Genomic DNA, 20,006 nt, shown 5'->3' with positions numbered 1-20,006 from the left:
GTTACAAGAGGGGAGCAGAATGAATCGAAGGAAACGTACAGTTTCACACACATGTATGCATACATTCTCACGTTCAAAATATACATAAGGAAAATTATCTTTTAAAAATAATAATTCAAATCGCAAGACTTTATACTATCAATTAGGTACAAGTCTTGGTTGAAAAATCTCTTGAAACAAATTTCAGCTTTAAAAGAACTTTAATATTCAATATAAACGGTGAATTTTAAATTATGTCTATTTTCAAAGAAATCTAATTTAGTGCATTAACTATCTATCATTCTTATTAGTGTTATCTAACGTAGCGAGAAAAATATATAAAGATCGTAAAAAGGAAATTGGTCAAATTGTAACAAAAAACGAATAATAGTCAAAGAGTGAATACCTGGTCAATCACAGGGACATTCCTCTCCCTATTAGTCAGCTGTTTACACGACACAAGAAAAAGAAACTCCAATTTCCCTGTAGTGAACTGCCTACAATTTCCTCGTCTCGATTAAGTCACAAATAAATTCTAACCGGATCAGGAGATCCGGTTACGTGTAAACGTGAAATTCGTGGCAAGAGAAATGCCTCCGACTTCCACGACGCGATTAAGCCACAAATAAATCCTAGACGTATTGAGAGATCCAGCTAAAGTCGGAAAAAGGAAAAATCAGCAGTTGTACACGCCTGTGCGTGAGATCGTGTACCGATAATTAGATTGGCCATGTTCGCATTGTAGAGAGAAAGAGAAAGAGAGAGAAAAGAAAAAAGAGACACGTGGGGGAGCACTGGTAACGATCCGCCTAGGGACGATCGTTTACATAATGACCCCCCTGGAATCGTACGAAAATTAATTGCCGATAAGATCGAACGGTCCCAGGATGGAATAAAAGAGAAAGCCGTTAATTGCACGATCAGTCTTCGGATCTCCGTACTGTACCAGGAAATTGATAGGCCTCTGTCGTCCAACATGTGCAACCATCGTACTCATTGCACATACATACATTATAATCGTTTCAGTCCGCGTCCAATTATAACCCATGACTGATACATATGGAAGTTGTTCTATCAGAAAAATATTCAAAAATGTTAAAAAGCGTGGAACTGTAGATTACGCATATACTAGTAGCCATTAAGATATAAATTGATTAAAGGTGCAACATGTAAAATTTTAAAATTAAAATTCTTAGTGTTTTCCTGGGGTACATTTTAAATAGTACTTACTGGGTTGCGTATGGAAATCAGAGTTGATCTTCTTAATGATGATCGGATAATCGACGTCGTAAAACTGCATCAATTTCGCCCATTCGTCGGCTGTTATAATGGTATACCTGTAACCAATTTTTCAACATGTTATTACATACGTTTAATCCAGCGGATTAGAAATCGCGAAGATAAACAAAGTGGCAAACTAAGAATGTGGTGAAGCGGAATCAAGTTTTCTTTTGTTATAATTGTCTACGATATTAATTGCTGCGACAAACAACATTTACATTCATTTATAATGCACTTTGTACCAATAGTATTACACTTTTTGTTTTACTTAATAGAGCGTAATAAGATATGGTGATGAATGAAAAACTGTCTAATTAATATGTCTAAGAGCTGTCTGCTATCAATTATTCATATTATTTTGTTTCGTTTTTCACATCTAAGAGATATCCAATCAGTTATTTACTCAATAATCACTCGGCTACAGAGACAGGCAAATAAAATCAAACGGTGTACGATAGCACTGGTAGGGGCGTACTCGCAAGGTGGAACTCGCGATTTTCCGACAACGGTGTAGAATCCGTGATGGTTTTTGCCCCGTCTCCCTTAATTATACCGCAAATTAGAAATTTCTTGCCGCGCACCGGCTCCAGCTTTTTGCCTCGCAATTGTTCACCCGATCCTGGCGTGGTTCCTGAAGCTCGTGCACCACGCCGCGCCGGCATCTCGCGTTGCTATGATCGATAATGCCTTGAAAAATCACGCGAAATACGCGTACTGATTATCCCCAAACTTCTCATTTAATCGTCAAAGAACTGCAGAATATTTTACATGTGTGTGAACGAATGGAAAATCTCTTGTAAAAGAAGAATATCAGAGTACGATCCATTGTCGGTGATTTCAACGATTTAGTTCGCAAAGAAACGATTACCTCTACGAAATTGTGTAAGACAAAGTAATGGAAAATGTTCGAAATTTAGATGGTGCTATCGGTCTGTAAAATATCAAGGAACATTAACGTTTCTATGGATTCTGAAGAATTGTGGAAATACAATTATTTAGAGTAAATATGATAGGAAGGTGTATCATTTGTAATTAGAAGCATCGTTTGTAATTAGTAGAAATATATGACTAATAAAAAAGTATGAGAAAGCGAAGGATGGTCGGAACGAAAAATTGAAACTCACTGACTTCGAATGATCATAAATTAGAAGCCAAGACATTAAATGGTAAATAGATAAAAAAAGAAGATAGATGAATATTTATGTTATGCGTAAAGGACAGTCAATAAATTAATAAATTAACAGCTACATACTGCGACTAATTAAAATGATAAATACCGATAATTGTATCGCACAAAGTATAATTGTACAAAGTTTAACACAAAGAATAAATCTTTTCCTTCGAATACTATGTAATTCCTCGGTAAAATAATTGTTCCATTATTTCATTCGTTCTCTAATTTCTAACGAAATATAGAAATATCCGAGAACTCCATCGAAACGGCCTTGCATCTTCGAAAGAGAAAGTCGTGTTTTTTCACCAAGAGAATGATCACGTTGAAAAATAATAATCTTCCTCCATTAAGCGATTTAATTAAAATTATCAGATGCAATATATATATATATATATACGTTCCTTGACGACGTAGAAATTTATGGAGGCACGTTTCGAAGCGATCGAACGAGCTAGCAACCAGCTGATACGAGACGATGATGACTCGACCGATAATTAGTTGCGCGACATTAATTTCGATTCAACGCAATATGCCGCGTGCTCTCATTTGAATTTTCACGAGGCAAAAACCGCACGGACGAGCTTGTCGACTCTCCTCGTGTATTTGCCTAACGCCGGAATAATGGTGGATGCATCGAGGAGAGCCGGAGAAAAAGGGAGGAAATCGGAGAAATCCTCGTCGGATGAATAGAAAAAAAGCAAGCCCAGTCTCGAACGAGACACGACACCGTTCGCGTTATTGAATATAATTTGTCGTTTAACACAGTCCATGTTATTTCGATCGAATGGTCGTTAGCTCGCATCGTTTCTACATGTTTGCGATAATAGAAACTTCGATCGAAAAATGTTATCAGAGTTAACATTGAAAAAAAGTATCCGAAAGCAGAGAATGTTGTAAAAAAATATGCATTCGTATTGTAGAATCTTCTAGCAGTATGATTGTAGAAATTCTATAGAACTAGAAATTAACTTGCATTTATGCAAAAAGTAACAGAAGAGTTACAGAAGAGGAGATTATGCGAACAACTTGAACATCAGTCATGTTTATCAATGAGAAAACTTTAATAATCTAGTCCTAGATCACTTCTAAGATGACTATAAAACGAGTATCAGCTTTTTGTTACAAAGTCAAACTACGAAAGAATTTTTCAATCTCGATGAATAGCAAAATTTACCTACTTTTCTTGGTCTTTAATACATTATACCATTCTTTGGTGTTTGATAATTTTTCTAATTATTTCTAATTTCACAGAATCCCCAAAATAATTCTTCCATCTAAGTAAATTACAAACTTTGTCGATTTTTAAGCATTATCTATATATGTCTTTGACACGTTTCAATAATTTTCATTTCGTAGAATCTACACAGTCACGCCGTAAAAAATCGTTTTGAAAAATTCGTCTCGTTTTACTATCATCCCCTATCATGTTGAAGATGAACTAGGATTACGTGGACAGCCATTCGAGAGTAATTGAATCGCTATAGTCGCTAAGAAAGCACGAAGAAAAGGTACAAGGAGGCGAAAGGTCGAAGATTGACGGCTAAAATGATTTTTTAACGGTCTGGATACAGCAGAGGGTGAACAGACGGACGACTTACGCCGTCGGCTATCTTAGGCAGATAGTGGACAATGGTTTAGCATAATGGTCAGAGGGTGGATTGCCACGTTGGCCCCGGGGGCGTGTTTGTGACATTTTCGTGTATCCATCACGTGGCGTGGACTCGGAGGACGGGCAAAGAAGAAAGTGGTGCCAGGAGATCACGCACTTTTGCTTTATAATACAGTGGTTATGGATTGTACTTTGAGAAAAGCAAGGATATCCTGACTTCTCCGTGGTTAACGTTCCAGCGTTTCTTGAAGAGCAACGAAATATTATTCTTAGGTAGTTGAAGCGTTCTACGATTTATCTGTGACATTATTTGAATCTCCATCTTACATATTTCTAAAATAATAGATCAAAATAATATAATATGTGGATAAGTCTAAAGAATAAAACTGAAATAATAAATCGAGAGAAAAATTACTTACAGTTCGTTGTTGATAGAAGGTGAGTAGAGAAATCCTTTGTGCGGTTCGCAGAGAAGAAAAGCGTTTCTAATACCAACCGGCGGTGTTTTCGAAAACACTTCAGCGTATCTAAAACAAAGGTGAGAACTCGCATTAAAAATCATTGAGAAATAACTTTTAATCTATTCAATTACAAAGTATTCAAATTACCAGACCGCTAGTATTTATGCATTTATAGAAACTATAAGATTGTATTAGGACGTACATAAAAATACGTATAGTACACAATTGTCTAAAATATTGGAATTAAAATATCGTTGAACTGTATTCCCAGAAACCTAGAATTATATGTACATTCAGAGTCTAATAATTACACGTTCTAAAAAATAAACGCACAATTTCATCCTTAAAAACATTGGCAAATATCTCGATTGCTATTTGGTAAATCCACCCTCGAGCTCCTGGCATTTGCAAGCGACAAGCAGTACCGGTACGCATGATAAATCCCCAGGCATTAAAAATATATTTCCAGGATTATTTTTTACGAACACTGTCAGCCAGTTAATCGTTTCGAATAATGCAACCTCGTCCGTGACACGTCTTTCGGGTCGTGGACCAGAAAGACGACGAGGAGGAACGCTTCCTTCGGGACATTCCAGGGGTGGAGATGTGTCGGGGGATTGGGGTTGTGCATCATTTTTCACATACCACGAGGGGGCGGACGGTTTTTGCCGTCTCCCTACCCGTCCGCCATCCAGATAATGCTCTTAAAGACAGATATCTCCCGCGAAACGAGCCAGGTACGCGATCGTACAGAGACGAGGTAAACTTGAACGGAAAATCTGCCTGGATTTTCCAAATGGAACGTTCCACCCTCCACGGAAAAGGCGACAATTGGAATTCGCGGCAACGCGAAACGTAATTTTTCATTGCTACTTTTCCATAAGGATTATTAATACTATATTTCATGTCCTTCGTTCCTAAAACCAACGTACTCGTTTAGTTGATTGTTAACAGTCATTGGCAAATTACGTTTATCGTTGACATTACGTCGATATGAACATAATTTGGAGGAGAAAAAAACGGTACTTTTCTACTCCTTCCGTTGAATCGTCAAAAAGGGATAGGTTTACAAGGCGCAATACGATATTTACTGTATATCTTAACACGTATCACAAACTTAAGATACATAAATACACCTCCGCTTAAAAGTCTCAGAACAGCCTGTGCGCGAGTCTCGAAATTGGACAAAGATTGACACAGAAAGTGTACGCTGCCAATATATCGACTTTTACGATTTTATTAAAGCATGCACGCAATTTAAAACTCCGATCTACGTCGAGCATTAAAACTGTACTCCCAAGAGTGAAATTGATCGCATTTCGCTTCTGAGAAGCTCGATTTATTCGAATATTCGCCGCGTAACCTGTCGCCAGTCTGCGCCCCGATACAACGAAAAGAAGAAAAATTTTCCAATAAATTTTCCGATAAAACATGGAATCTCGGTGTCGCTCGGAATCATCCATGTCGATTATTGAAAAAATCTATCTATGTACGTGTGGAGGGGTGGTGGGACGGGGAGAAAAAGAAGTAGAAAAGCAGAAAGCTCGCGGAAACCGCGAGGACACCGAGGAAGTGCAAATATCCGTTGTGGAGGATTTAAAAAATGTCTCCCTGCCGGATAGCCCGAAGCGGGTTTTCCAGAAGCGAATATGCGTATTAATTATGAGCCTTGTTCAAACAGTCGAACAGAGGGACGCAGGGGGTGAGGTGAAAATTGGCCGCCCTTATTACAGTCGAGTCAGGGAGCAACTTCTCTTTTCTCTCTTTCCGTCGTTCGTGCTTTCCGTATCCCTGTTTCTCTGATCTGCACCTTCGTCCTCTTCCTCTCTCGTCACAGACACGATTCTCCTCTCCTCTCCTTTTTTTTTTATTTCTCATTCGAGGCTTTGTTTAACTTCTGTCGCGGAATTTTTCCGGTCCACGGCGATTATTACTCCCAGGAGATGGAAGAGGAAAACAGGAACCGAGAACTCCTGATGCAAGAGGGGGTGGTAGTTATGTATCCTACTACAAGAGGGTGGGATACGATTCGAGGAAATCGTTTGGAAATGCCTCGATAATTCGGTTGGGAGTCAAACACCAATACGCTCATACCGTCATCCGATACTTTTGCATTTTTTTGAATAAGAATTTAGGTTTTACAAATTTCAGTTCAGTTGGTTCTTTTAATTTCTTAACTCGACATTCTTCTCACAGACGCGTCTTAACATTTATTTCAATGATGTACAAAGACATTTATCTACAAAGATGGCAGAACCATTAGCCTTCTCCCTCTAATATTTTTCTTTGCGATTCCATTTTGAAAAACTAAAATTTGCATAACATATCGGATAATTGCATAAGGAAAATAAATAATTCTACCTCGATAAAGATAAAAATTAATTTGACTAATTTGCATCAAGGTACAGTTTGCAATCGACGAAATCGATCTGTTCAAAATCTAAGACTTCCTACGTCTAAACTTTTTATTTTTAGCTTCAAGTTCGACGAACTACGGAGCCCAAGTTTTTGTTTTTAAACATGGAAAAATAAGGTAACATCGTCAAAGGAAAAGCGATTTAGCATGCCACAACCGGAAGGTTTAATACGGCTGGGAGCATGAAATTGAAATCGTTCTATGTCGTTGCGCAGAGTGCAAAGAACATCATCCTCCAAGGTGCTGTTTTCTCTGGTGGAAGAGACGAACAGCTTCGAGGGAGAGATATCTCTGTTGATTAAGGTCTTCCATGGATCGTTGTTGTCTCCAGACTCATTCGTGCATAGAGCAGGATATTACGCACCGGTACCGAATAATGATATCTCGACCGCAGTGATCATATAAACCGCAATGATTACAAGGATATCGGAGACCTATCGACGTCTCGTCTGGTATGCGAATTATTGTGCATTCGTGTCGCAATTCCGAATCAACAGCTTAATTGGAGTCCATCGTGCGAAAGAATCTCTTTAATACCGCAACTACCACAATAGTTAAAAGGGACAATTTGTAATTTTTCATACAAGTTTTATAAATTTACAGTGAAGTAGTTTTGGAATTCGAGATATACGAATATGTTTTCGAAGAAATAATTTCCTCGAGAAATTCGGCATCCGATTGTACCGTACAAAAATGCTAAACGTAAGTGCCATAGACTATTTTTCATCGGAAGATTAAACTCGATTCCATTCCATAAAACATAAAATAAAAGAAACTGCGTTAAAAGTTCCTGGAAAAAATGTGAGATCACAAGAATTAATAATTAATAGAACAAAAAACGAAGAACTGATACAGATGAGTTGGAAATCGAAGGTGATTAATTCATTCCACGCTGCAGACATGGAGTTCGTCGCGCCAGACAGATTTCCCTGAATAATATTTTCTGTCCATAACGATCTTCATTCAAGAACGAATGGAAAAATAAAGAAAGATAAATGTAGTAAGAAACCAAGTTTTTTTTCCCCGATTCGCGCGTATTTCTTGATACAGCAATCTTTTCATTAGCAACGTCAAAAGTGACACGCTTCGAAGAAGAATCGCCCTCGAAGGGGACTACAATACCGTTCCTACCCTGACATCCCTTTGAATGTGGGCGATGGTTCGATATTAGCTGGAGCAAACCGCTTTCGACGAGGACGACACGATTATTCGAGCGAAACAGGGGCGAATCCTCTCCGTTTCACTCACCAACACCCCGATAACCTACCCAATGTCCTCCTCCCTAACTTTTCTTCCTCTGTTTTTCTCCTTTTTCCTCTACTTTCGTCTGTCCGATTCTACGCGTGACCAAAGTTTCTCCCTCCATCTTCCCTTCGCTATTTTTCTCTTCCATTGCATATGGACTCTCCGTATTGGTAAAATTTGAAGAGAAATCTAACAAAAATCGCGAAAGATGCAGTCTACTTCGATCGAAGTTTGATTCACAAGCAAAGAAGTAGCCTTCGATTCCAAAAGAATTCATAATTTTTCTTCCTCGGCTTTCTTCCTTTTTCTTCCACTTTCGTTCAAACTACAAACGAAATTCCTTCGATCCACCAAGCGGAGTTCGTTCTTCTCTGCTATTTTTCTCTTTCATTTCATACCGATAACCTCCGTAAGATTAGAATAAATATTCGACGAAAACCATTGAAAACGATACACGTTGTTCAAGCAACATGTTGCTTCTCCAATTTCAGATGAAACAAAAAGGTACCAAAGCAAATCAGCCTACTTTAATCGAATCTTGATCCCCGGGCAAAGAAGTTGCTTCTAATTCCAACGGAATCCTCTTCTTTCTACAGAAACGTCCAACTTTCTCAGCTCACCACGTGGCTGTTTCTCGATCCTCTTTTTCATCGTTTCGTTTCGTTACTTTCGAATCCGTCTCCGTTCATCTCGTTCGAGCGACAAGGTCCTTCTTCATTTTATCTGCTCCCCATTCGTCCTCTGTTCCCTGTCCATTGATTGGGCGCCGCGTATACACCGATTTCTTGCCGGCTCTTCTCTTTCAGCAGAAATAAATCTTGTGTTTTCGCGTATAAGCGGCCTTTTAATATCACCGGGCTTGATTTACCGCCGCGAGGCCATGCATCCTACGTGTAAGAGAGGCCAAGCCAACATCTCCCACCCCCTCGGCTCCCCCCTTGACATTTGTCTTCCAGCCCGGGAAGAAGGGAACACGACTGTCCCCAGGTTTTCCCTGATTTACCGCTCCTCCCGATGGTATTTGACTAAACGATCCCGGATCTTCTCGATGCTCGTTGCACAAGCGGCAACGATCGACCCGCTTGCGGCCAGAAAATTGCACGAGGACACTTCCGGTTCTCATACAACCTCCAATCATCCATCTTCGTATTTCTTTCGAGACAGATACGAATTGTCGGATGAAAGTTTAACTCCTTGCTACGATAGCAGCAAATATTTAATTCAACGGTGTCTGCAAGGATTTGCAACCATTCTATAGGATCCACGGAACAAAAGATTGCCAAATACAATGGAATTCGATGATACGAGTATTAGAATTAACCAATTAACCGCGTTCGACGTAGAGTAAGTGACTTTTCTAAACTAAATTCCACAGTTAACAGGTTAATCGTGTTATTTATTTTTATATATTTATTTATTTATTTATTTTTATATATGAAACATAAAAGTTTAAGGAAGTTCCTAATGATTTTTCAAGTTTATCTGTAAGCGTTCTAATGCTTATAAACGAAAGTGTACGTGCCGGTATAGTGGTTTGCCTGGCGATATCAAGCCAGGCTCACAAACGAACGAGTTAAAGAGCAAATACGGACCGAAAACGTAAAAAGAAGAGAGCCGGCTGTACTCGAATCAAAGTTGAGATCTAATGGTAATATACGTGGCTTGAAAAGAGCGCCAAAGATAGCTAAAGAGCTAAAATTCTTACAATATCTTACATTACGACCGCTATGACCACTGTACACTTCGAGACTCCGTTACTTCCGCGTCACTCATCACTCTCCATTCTTAACCATTCTTACGCCACCTATTCTAACCTCCGAATCGCGTGTGCGCGTTTCGAGAACGCTGCTTCTTACTTAAACATCTTCAAGCCAAGGCAGACCTAAGATCTGGTCAAAGAAAGCCGAGTCCCCTTCCAGAACCGCGTCCGCTAGACCAGGCGAAAAACTGGCCGTCCTCTCGATCTGGACTCTCCTAACCGTCCACAAACAAACTTGCCCGCGAACGCGCAAAATCCCTCCCCACGATTTCATGGAGCGAATTCGAAAAAGAGAAAAAAAGAGAAAAAAGAAAGAAAAAAGGAAAAGGAAAAAAGGGAGAAAAATGAAACTATATAAGAGAGAGAGAGAGGGGGGGGGGAGAAAAAAATGTAAAGATAGCCACCGACCAAAACCACCGCGGCGCTCGCTGTACGGTAATAACACGATAATCATTTATAACGTAACAATCGAGCCACCGTGGCGCGGGGTAACAGGAAAGATCGTTGTACGTGGCGCAAGATGCATCCTCCGGTTATGCAGCTCCGGAGGCCGGGTGCATCGAAGCGTTGCGATCATTACGAGAAGAGGGAGGGGGGAGGTGGAGAAGAGAAGAAGAGGGCAGATTGTACGTGTCCGTGGTAAAAGGTCCACCGGTGTCCAGTGGCCAGTGTGGAAAAAGGAACGCCAAAGAGTCTGGTTCGCGGCGTGGACGGGACAGAGACGATGGAAGAGGAACGACGAAGACGGAGAAAAACAATGTTGCGCGCTCGGTACCGCGGGACATTCAGAAAATAAGAAGAGAGAACTGGGAAGAGGGAGGGGAGCGGCGGCCCCCAGGATGATGAGAAACGAGAGAAGACCGTCGCCGGGTCCCCTCGATGGACGACCAGTTGCATCAACGAGAGCGAATTTAAAAGCGATCACAGGAGTCCTCGGTTCCTTCGTAAATGGAGGTGTAAGGATAAACTGTAAATCATCCGGCTCGTTATCCCGAACCCCGACACGATCATACTCTCTTCGCTACCACTATTTTCTTGTACTACTTTTAACGTGCCGGTTCAACAATACGGGGGCCACCGTCTTTCGCGCTGGTCAATGCGTTACCGCGATGGAAGCCGCGATGATTCTTCACGATCTATCTTTTGTTCAGGGGAAATAGATCGGAAACGGTGGAAAATCAATTGCGATCGTGACATGTGAGAATATCGAGCTTTGTTATTACAGATCATGAGAATATCCAAGTTTCTTAGGACAGAGGGTAGATCAAGTGTTCAGAGTTCCTCGAGATGTTAGCAATACCTTCGAATAGCTTGCTAAACCTGTAATATTGTACATAGATGTTGTATTCCCAATTACGTCTATTTTGCCCATTTCTAAGGGTCTTTGATTCTTCATATTCTTTAGTCATTTTCCTAAGACTAATTCGATAGAAGATTTGAACTTGTTTGAAACGTATGTCACGATTACGAGGAATCTTCGAAGATTCCAACTTTTATCCAAACTCCATTTATTACGATGAAATTTTAATTCGTATCTAACAGAACGATTTGCTGATCGAATCCATGTGTCATATATACGTTGTACATATAAACAAAAACTCGTAAGCAGTGAGAAGAATCAGTGAACTGTAATCATATGAACTGCCTGTCCCCCCTAGACTAGGCTAGTGTATTCTCATTCGCTACCTTTCCAAAACTGCAATATGTCAAGATGCAAAAGTTCGATACATATTTCAATTACCAGAGATCCAACTTCTCTTTTACTCTGAACCCTTCGCCTCCTCTATATCATTGAAATAAATGGAAAAGCAACGTTTCGTTCACGTTACATTCACGTATTCGTCATCGAATGGCACACGTACAAATTGGTCCTTCAACCCGCGTCTGCTTTTCAGCTTGGCTGGTTTCATTGATCCCATCAAGGTAAACCTATTTAACGAAGGTCGAATCGTTGCCTCGAATCGCTTCTAGCCCGAGGTCTTGGCGAAAGGCTGCTCGCTCTATTTGAATTTTTTTGCCAACACGTGATTAATTGATCACGATCGAACGTGACTCGATCGAATCGAACGTGGCCTGGATCTTTCTTTCACGATCGATTCACGGGCGTTATTTTTCACGCGAATCGGCCGAATCGAGCGCTTGCCCTGACCTCGAATACGCTCGAAAATCTCGGTTTTCTAGCGCGAACGCGCGGAATCTGTGGCTTCTTCAGCCACGAGAACGAACATCCACTCGCCAATAACTCGAGGAATGCGGGTTGACTGTAACTCGAGCGATTATTGCTTGCCGTACCGTTAACGAAGCCTCGTTACAAGCGAACTTTGTAAATACCTCGAGGTAGAAAGAGGCGAACATCAGTTTTTCGAATAACGAACGGGCCATGAACTTCGCTGGAATGCTTCTGCTTTAAATCATTGTAGCCTGGATAGGCGTAGATTCCGCTCACAATCGAGTTTGCAACCAATTTTTCTGCCATCTTTTATCGTACAAAATCAACGATCTGCTAAGGCGTGTAACAGACTTAGCATCACTTCCAGACATCGTCTATAAATTACGTAGATAACCACGTGTCCGTATAGTAGATGATTTGTTGAAGAGAAATTTCAGTTAGCGTTGATATGCTGCGTTCCCTCAGTTACTTAAGCAATGCTGTTAATGCTGTTACATTTTTGTTTTTGCTGGCTTGGACGCGATAATTTAGAAAGATAGAAGAAGCACAGCACAGTGTGTTGGAGCGAATATTATCACTTAAACTCCAAAGATGAATAGCCATGTTTTAGCAGCGGTAAAATGTATTAATTGAATTCTTGAATTCACTTACGAGAAACGTAAATTCATATTGTTGGAATAAGAAATCACAACGGCAACAAGGAGAGTCAGTGAATCGGAAAATTGTTTGTTGACCCTAGCATTTTCTTCTAACGTACTAGAAAACATTCAGTTTTTCTTGGCAAAATCTTTTTTCTCTCTGCAACTGTTTCCGATGTAGCTCTTAAGGGATTGAACATCGAAGGGCAGCTTCGTCTCTTAAACTCGAGTTACCGTAGCTAAGAAAAGATACGTATCTACTATTGTTGGCTCTTCTTGAAACCCATAAAATCGAAATCCTGGCCAAACCGCTCGTGGTCCTCCCTTGCAAGATCCATCCTGCTACGATACTATCTCCAAAACTGTCTACAAACTTAGAGACTCGGGGAAACACAAAAAATTTGAAATTTCGAAATAACTTCAGAGGGAATACCAAGAATCACATGGCACCGCTCGAACAGGTACGAAGAACTTCTGGAACAACCTTATCACGACCTCAAATCGTTGGCTGGAGGAAAAACGCAAACCGCACGACAGCTAGGGAAACGTGAAGGATTTCACAACTTCCTGACAAAAGCCATGAGGTAGTAACTGAGACGATGAACGAAAGAAAAGAAAGACTTCGATGAGGCGACGGTGAATCGTTGTCAGCGGGCGGAAGCTGGCGGTACGCGCTAGAATAACGAAAGCTAATTATGCGTTCGAGACGAAAAAGGGGGAAATCACGGCAAAAACCGTCGATAATCGACATCCTGCCGCAGTCCGTCGGTCAACTACGCTACCGACCGGCGTAAATTTAGTCCCGGGGTCCTGTGTTCTCTCGTCCAAGAGGCGAACGTTACCTCGTCGCGACCGAGAAGTCCCCCTGAACAAACAAGAAGATCGGCCGTGGAGGCTTTTGCTGGCGTAAAAACGAAATCCGTGGACGATGCTTCGACGATCACGGTATGCAGTCGCCCTGGACCGTGATCCTGGAAGCGGAAAGCCAGAGCAGGCCTGTGCCCGCCTCGAAATCCAGCCGATACCTTTCGATTCCAAAGCTGGAGCAACACCCTTTTCTTCTTCAAACGTTCGAGGAATCTTAAAAGCATGTGCGAGAAGAATCTTTTTGCCCGCCGAAAGAGAACGTCTCTCGAGATGGGCTCTTTTTTCGGGTCACAACATTTGAAATATTTTTGACAGTCAAATGGTTTCTATGAATTTTTTATTACTTCGATATTTAGCACGATCGTATTCCTTTTTCTTCTGCTAAAATTTCTCTCCTAAATTTTGACAAATGGATGATAAATCGGTTCCTAAACACATATTCCTCTCGTCTAGAAAATGCTCGACGAGTATACTCGGCGTGTTACGAATCTTTACGTATCTTCGTACGTCTTTATGTATTTTATATACATTTTACTGGTTTGGCAACTAAGGAATGCGGATTAGTCGATATTGACAAAGCCCGCACTCGCTTAGTTGCCAGCCCAAAAATTTCATATTTTCATGAACTTTGCCAAATGGATGATAAATTGGTTCCTAAACAGATATTCTTCTCGTCTACCAAATGCTCGACGAGTATACTCGACGTATTACGAATCTTTACTTGTCTTCGTACGTCTGTATGTATTTCATGTACATTTTAATGTTTTGGCAACTAAGGAATGCTGATTAGTCGATATTAACAAAATCCGTATTTGTATCGACGCTCCATGCACCTTTTTTATCTTTCTATCGCTTTTTAATCTTTGCAATTCCCTTTCCTGGCAAGTCTACTCTCGCTGGTAGAATTGCCTACAAACTATTCTGAATGTCAGTTTCACGGCACTAGATCTAAATACTTGTACAGCCCCAAGAAAACTATCGTCCAAGGAGTAATAAATTATCTCTATCACGATTCCGCAATGAACATTTTGCGAACGTGTGCAGATGGAAATGCAGAAAAATGGAACAAATATACATCGATATTTTTACAAACGAGCGAAGCTATAACATAAATAAGAAGAAAAGATATCCCTCGAGGTAAAATTTAAAAAACCTCAACGAGATGGAACAGCGCGACCAATTCCACGCGAAAGGTCGAAAAATTGGCAGATTGACTGACGCTTGAATTTTATTTATTTCATTCTCGGAGCCAGAACGGATTGAAATATGCTAGAGCTTAACGCTTAATTTTTGCAAAATATTATATCGTATGTACGCTCTTTTTTCTAAAGATGTTAGAAATTTATCTTGCTTTAATCGTTCCAAAAGATGCAGTGACGCGGATCACCGATGACCACCGTGGCAATGAACGTGTTAAGAAGCTACACAAAGTGAACTACCGGCGAAGAGACTCAGCTAAAAATCAGCACCGCTTGAACGGGACGACGGAGAACGAAGCAAAAGAGCCGAAAAAAAAGGCGGGAGAACAATCAACGACGGAGCGGCAGGAAAATATCGATGCAGCCGTTTCTCGAAACGAGGTTGCGGCGAGAGGCCGACAGAACCGGCAAATCGTTGCACCGCCTGCGCCCTGTTTTTGCTCGATTTCTCAAAACCGATCGAGCGTTCCCGATCAGGGAGCAACACGCGTAGCTTGCACGCCAGGCGTGACCATCGGCTACCGCGATACACCACGAAAAACGTAGCCGCCCGCCATGCTCAGTCGCTCACGTCTATTTACATTGGCACCGTTGCGGGGAACGATCGATCCTACACGAACGTGCCTTCCACATCGACCATCAAAATCTTCCACTACGAATTTTTCGCCGATGAAACGAAGTACGATTTTGTACAATACACTTTTCAGAAGGGACAAGGGCATGAAGGGATAATTATACGAAGAAATCGAATAAGAACCTGTAGCACAGTTTGGTCAAAGTTGAATAAACAACGAAGTATTATTTAAAAGTATAACTTAAAAACTTTTTCCCAAAATCCGCTACGTATTAATGTACATGATCATTAATAATAATAATAATATTATAATAATAATAATAATTCATAAAAATAATAATTCATAATAATATCCGTCCTTACCGTGCAAAACGCACGTACAGGTTCAACAAATTCACGCTAACGATCGATTAATTATACATATATCACGTTGCATACAGTTCCTAGAGGTGGTGAACTTGTCAGAAATGCACAAAAAAAAAGGTAAATTTGCGAATTCACCCTGAGCCGTACAGATTGTAATTTATCTATCGCGGTGTATGGGAAACTGCTATTTTGCTCTAACGAAAATAAAGTTTCCAATTCTCAAAGTACCGCTACGTTTCTCCCTTTCCTCCAGCGTCTTCTAAATGAATCGTATAATTGATAGAAACAATCAAATGGCCATTACTATCGTGGAAAACGCACCCCATAAATTCGGCGAAAGTTCGCACTAACGATCATCGTTTGAAACATAAATGCACGCGCACGTACATAAGGAATTCTTCCGGAATCAGGATGTATCTCCCTCGCCCCGTCTCTTTTTCTCCTTCTACTTCTCCCACCGGGGGTGGCCAGTGTCTCGGGGGCGGTCATATATCATCCACCCCCGGGGGGTGGCTACGGGGGTGGTAGCAAAAAATCTTGCCGAGCAAAAACTATCATCAGTGCTCGGCAAAGCGAGCTCAACGCCTTCTCTCTTCTTCCTCTTCTTCTTCATCTTCTTCTTTCTCTTCTTCTCTTCCTTCTTCTTCTTCTTCTTCTTCTTTCTATCCTCTTTGCTTTCACGTCTCCTTCTTCCTTACGTTCTTTTGTATATTCCCTGGCTCTTTCACCAGTTTCAGGAAAGGACAGGAGGAAGCAAAACTTGTGCGCCTCGAGAAAACGCCTCGACCCAAGTTCATTAGGTTTTCAGGGTTTGCTTTTGGCAGCGTTTAATGAGAGGAAAGATAAAGCGTATCCTCCCTCCCCGTTAACATTCTGGTCAGAATTCGATGGATCGTAGAATCCTTTCTTACGTTTTAACCTTGCTGAGAATCGAAGTAAAAAATTTCCGAGATACGATTAAGCAGAAAATCTATGACACTGTCATAGTGAACTTCGTTGGAACCAAGAGTTTTGTTCGGAAACGGAAGAAGTTATAAATTTATTTATACAGCAGCCTTCCTCCCTTTTCTATTTTCCATTTTCTATCTATGAGAGCAGATACCGGAGACTGTTTTCGCATTATGCTGTCCATAATGGTGCGATTTCGATACGTTATTTCACATGTAAGTTTTGTTCCTTCTTTAATCCCAAATCATTCCAAGTCTATTCTAATTATTAGCCAAAAAGCAATGAAAGTCGTACGATATTATCAGAATCTACTTCCTCTTAAGGGAATAGAATATTTTGTCACCGTCGTCAAAGAAATTTAACTGCGTTCGCTCGCGTCTCGTTTCCACCGATGAAATATCGATGTTCCCGTTCGAGATTCGTTTACGTCGTCCCATAAGCTACCCGCTTGATATTGGCGTAGGGTGCAGCTCTTCCCGACTCTCACGGTAATTGACATGCTCGATTTTATGAAGCTACTGTGACCGGCCGAAAATACACTTTTCACTCCCCCGTTCCATCCTTCGATCCATCTAATTGAAACACTTTGTCTGTCTACATCTATAGAGCGCCCCTCTTTTTCAGGGGATCAAAGATAATTCATGTAACGCGACAAATTAGAAAACAACCAATGTCTAAGTTATTTCTTTGCGATTGCTATGTTTCACGGTGAATAAAAAAGCGAGCAGAAGAAATCGGTACAAGGAGAGAAAGAAAGGGAGAAAGTGTCGAGAGTGGCTCCAAGAAGGAGGAAAAGAGGGTAGCTTCGACTCTGGACTGGCTGCAAAGGCCTCCTGCAATGAATCAACTTATTTAAGGGTAGTTGGATTTCGCGAGTCGATGCACGACGACTACGAGCCACCCCACTATCCCCCTCCCTAACTCCCTTCTTCTTCAACACAGCACGCCTCGTAGAATGATTTATAGTTTTCCTTCCGTGGCCACCCATCCGTCCTCCCCTCGCGCCACCCCTCGCACAAACAGCACCCCTCTGCCAAATGTACGCAAAATAGTCGAAATTTGTTCGGCACCATCCTGACTAAAGTAAAATGCTGGTGTATATACGAGGCTAACGGAACTGCTCGATTGTGCAGCGCACTGTATTCTCCGTTAAAGTATTTGGAAATGAACGAATCGTGACATTTATAATTATTCAGTATTTTATAATACAAAGGATAAAACAAAGAGACGTTAGCGCTATATTTAGTTCTATTTAATCAGTTTCGCGTCTGAACAAGTCTGCACCCTTCACGAATAAACTAAACACGAAGAAAGTCGAAGCTCAGAAATATAGAAAATTAGAGATATTATAAATTTTTTGGCGGAATTTGCACGATCGAAACCTCCCTCGTTGAATTCCTTTACTCCAGGGCTTTTCAACAATGCGCATATGATACCACGTGTCCCATTAATCGTTGCCTCAAACGTTATTGTATCGTTAACGCACTTCAGTAGGTTAATTGAAAAATATAAATAAGCAGCGAGAATCGAGAGAAATTGGGGAAGAATCGTTGCAGTTTGCACGAGACCCGTTCGAGGGCGGCTTAAGGTTCGCTAAATAATTATTAATGATCGTCAGGGTGAAAGTGTGACTCTGATCGTGTTGACACTGCATTGTAAGCCGCAGACAATGCTATGGTGGCTTTCTGAAGCGTGTGGCTATGGGTTTGATGGAGGAGCAGCGCGATGGCGGCGCGGAGGGCAGGGTCCGTAATTAATAACTTGGAATTGATTAAGGTGTCAGATAAGTCCATGGAGACGGTGGTTCCTGGCTCTTTCTCCCCTTCTCCGGTCGCCTCTCTTTCTTCATCGGTGCGACGCGTTACGATATGATTAATAATTTCGAGATAACGCCGCGCCGTCCCAGCGTCCTTGTCCCTTTGAGAGGGGCCGATTTGCGGCCCCACTTACGGCCTCATAAATGACTAATTATTCTCACTGTCCTTGCTGGTTTCTGACCGCTCTGCTAAAAAGGCAAAATCAGAACGTTCGACTCGGTTTCCACGACACAATTTTTCTGTTAATGCTTTTCATACCACACCGTTCTATCGACTTGTCGCTCCAAGTACTACAGCACAATCGAAGTATCTCCTTTTCACTGAAGATATTCAAAGGACAATACGTTTAGAAATTTCATACGTTTAAGGAGATCCATGGTTTCTACTCATTGCAACGCAAAGTTTAGGGACCAAAGGAACCGTCTCTGCCACGTCGAGACCAATAAAAAAGAAGGTGCTCTTTCTCGATAGAAGTTGAGCGATCGTCTATGCAAATACCTAATCCTTTCACAGATCCATCCAGGTGACGTTGACGGATTGGTGGAGGACTTTGTTCAGAGGCAGCTCCAACAGATTGCAATCCGCGACACCATTTGTTTCCCCTGAGACGCGAGGAGCTTGCTGCCGCGCCGCTGGGAAGACCTCGTCGAGAACGATTAACGGGTCTTCGTTAATTGCTAATAAAGAGAAACCTGGATGATGTACCTTTCAACATAAAATACTGGAAAGATCGAACAGTATACACGTTTGTCTCAAACTGACTTCACAGTAGTCTGTTTCAACGTGTACAGCTAATGGAAGAGATATAGGGAAGTAATAAAACTGGTTAGAAACTAAGATTAATACGTTTAAAAACCTAAGATGGGAAGGTTTCTGATACTTGCGCAATTAAAATATCCATTTGTCTTCGAAGTTTGAATGTTCGTGTGTAAATTATCGCGAACGGAAAATCCACAGGGAGATTTTTCGATAATGACCACCGCGAAAAAAGGGGTATGAAGGATTAATCACCCAGAGATGCGAGAAAAGACAATGGCACGGGTGTGGAAAAATATTTTCTACCTTTTCCCTTACTCGACAAAGGGTAAAGTATCTACGACGAATCCGGAGTAACATTTTCGCTGGTTACAAAATGGATGGAATGCGAAATAACATTCTGCGGACATTCTTTGAATAACTATCTTCGATCGTTTTTATTAATTCTAAAATTTCTTAAAAATTTCTTAAAAATTCTATGTTCTATCGGAATTTCGTATCTAAGAAAAGGAAGACGTTCTTACGAAATTATCGACTTTCCAGATATTCGCATAACATATTAGCTTCGTCACTTATATCAAACAAAACTTTTATAAAGATCTAAATAAGCTACCTAAGAAAAGTGTGAAGGCCGCTTTCATTACAAATTTATTTATCCGACACTCGTAGAAAATGCAACCTAAAATGTACTTTATTGTAGAATAATTTATTAATCGAATTATCAACAGCAGCTAATTTCTCCGTGAA

The 20,006-nt window shown here is 40.9% G+C and overlaps 1 protein-coding gene across 3 annotated transcripts in view; it reads right to left on the bottom strand.

Annotated features, from left to right (window-relative positions):
• The window catches only part of LOC139993255 (ubiquitin carboxyl-terminal hydrolase 48), a 76,884-nt gene that overhangs the window by 50,400 nt on the left and 6,478 nt on the right, over positions 1–20,006 (bottom strand). For all 3 annotated transcript variants that reach the window (XM_072014810.1, XM_072014811.1, XM_072014813.1), the window contains 2 exons: positions 4,463–4,570; positions 1,210–1,316 (listed from right to left, as the gene is read on the bottom strand). In XM_072014810.1, the coding sequence (XP_071870911.1) occupies positions 1,210–1,316; positions 4,463–4,570 (215 nt within the window). The remainder of the gene's footprint in view (positions 1–1,209; positions 1,317–4,462; positions 4,571–20,006) is intronic.

Source organism: Bombus fervidus, chromosome 12, assembly GCF_041682495.2.
Source record: "Bombus fervidus isolate BK054 chromosome 12, iyBomFerv1, whole genome shotgun sequence".
Taxonomy (NCBI): Eukaryota; Metazoa; Arthropoda; class Insecta; order Hymenoptera; family Apidae; genus Bombus; species Bombus fervidus.
Note: the sequence above shows the minus strand (reverse complement) of the source record. Positions and strands in the feature narration are given on the sequence as shown.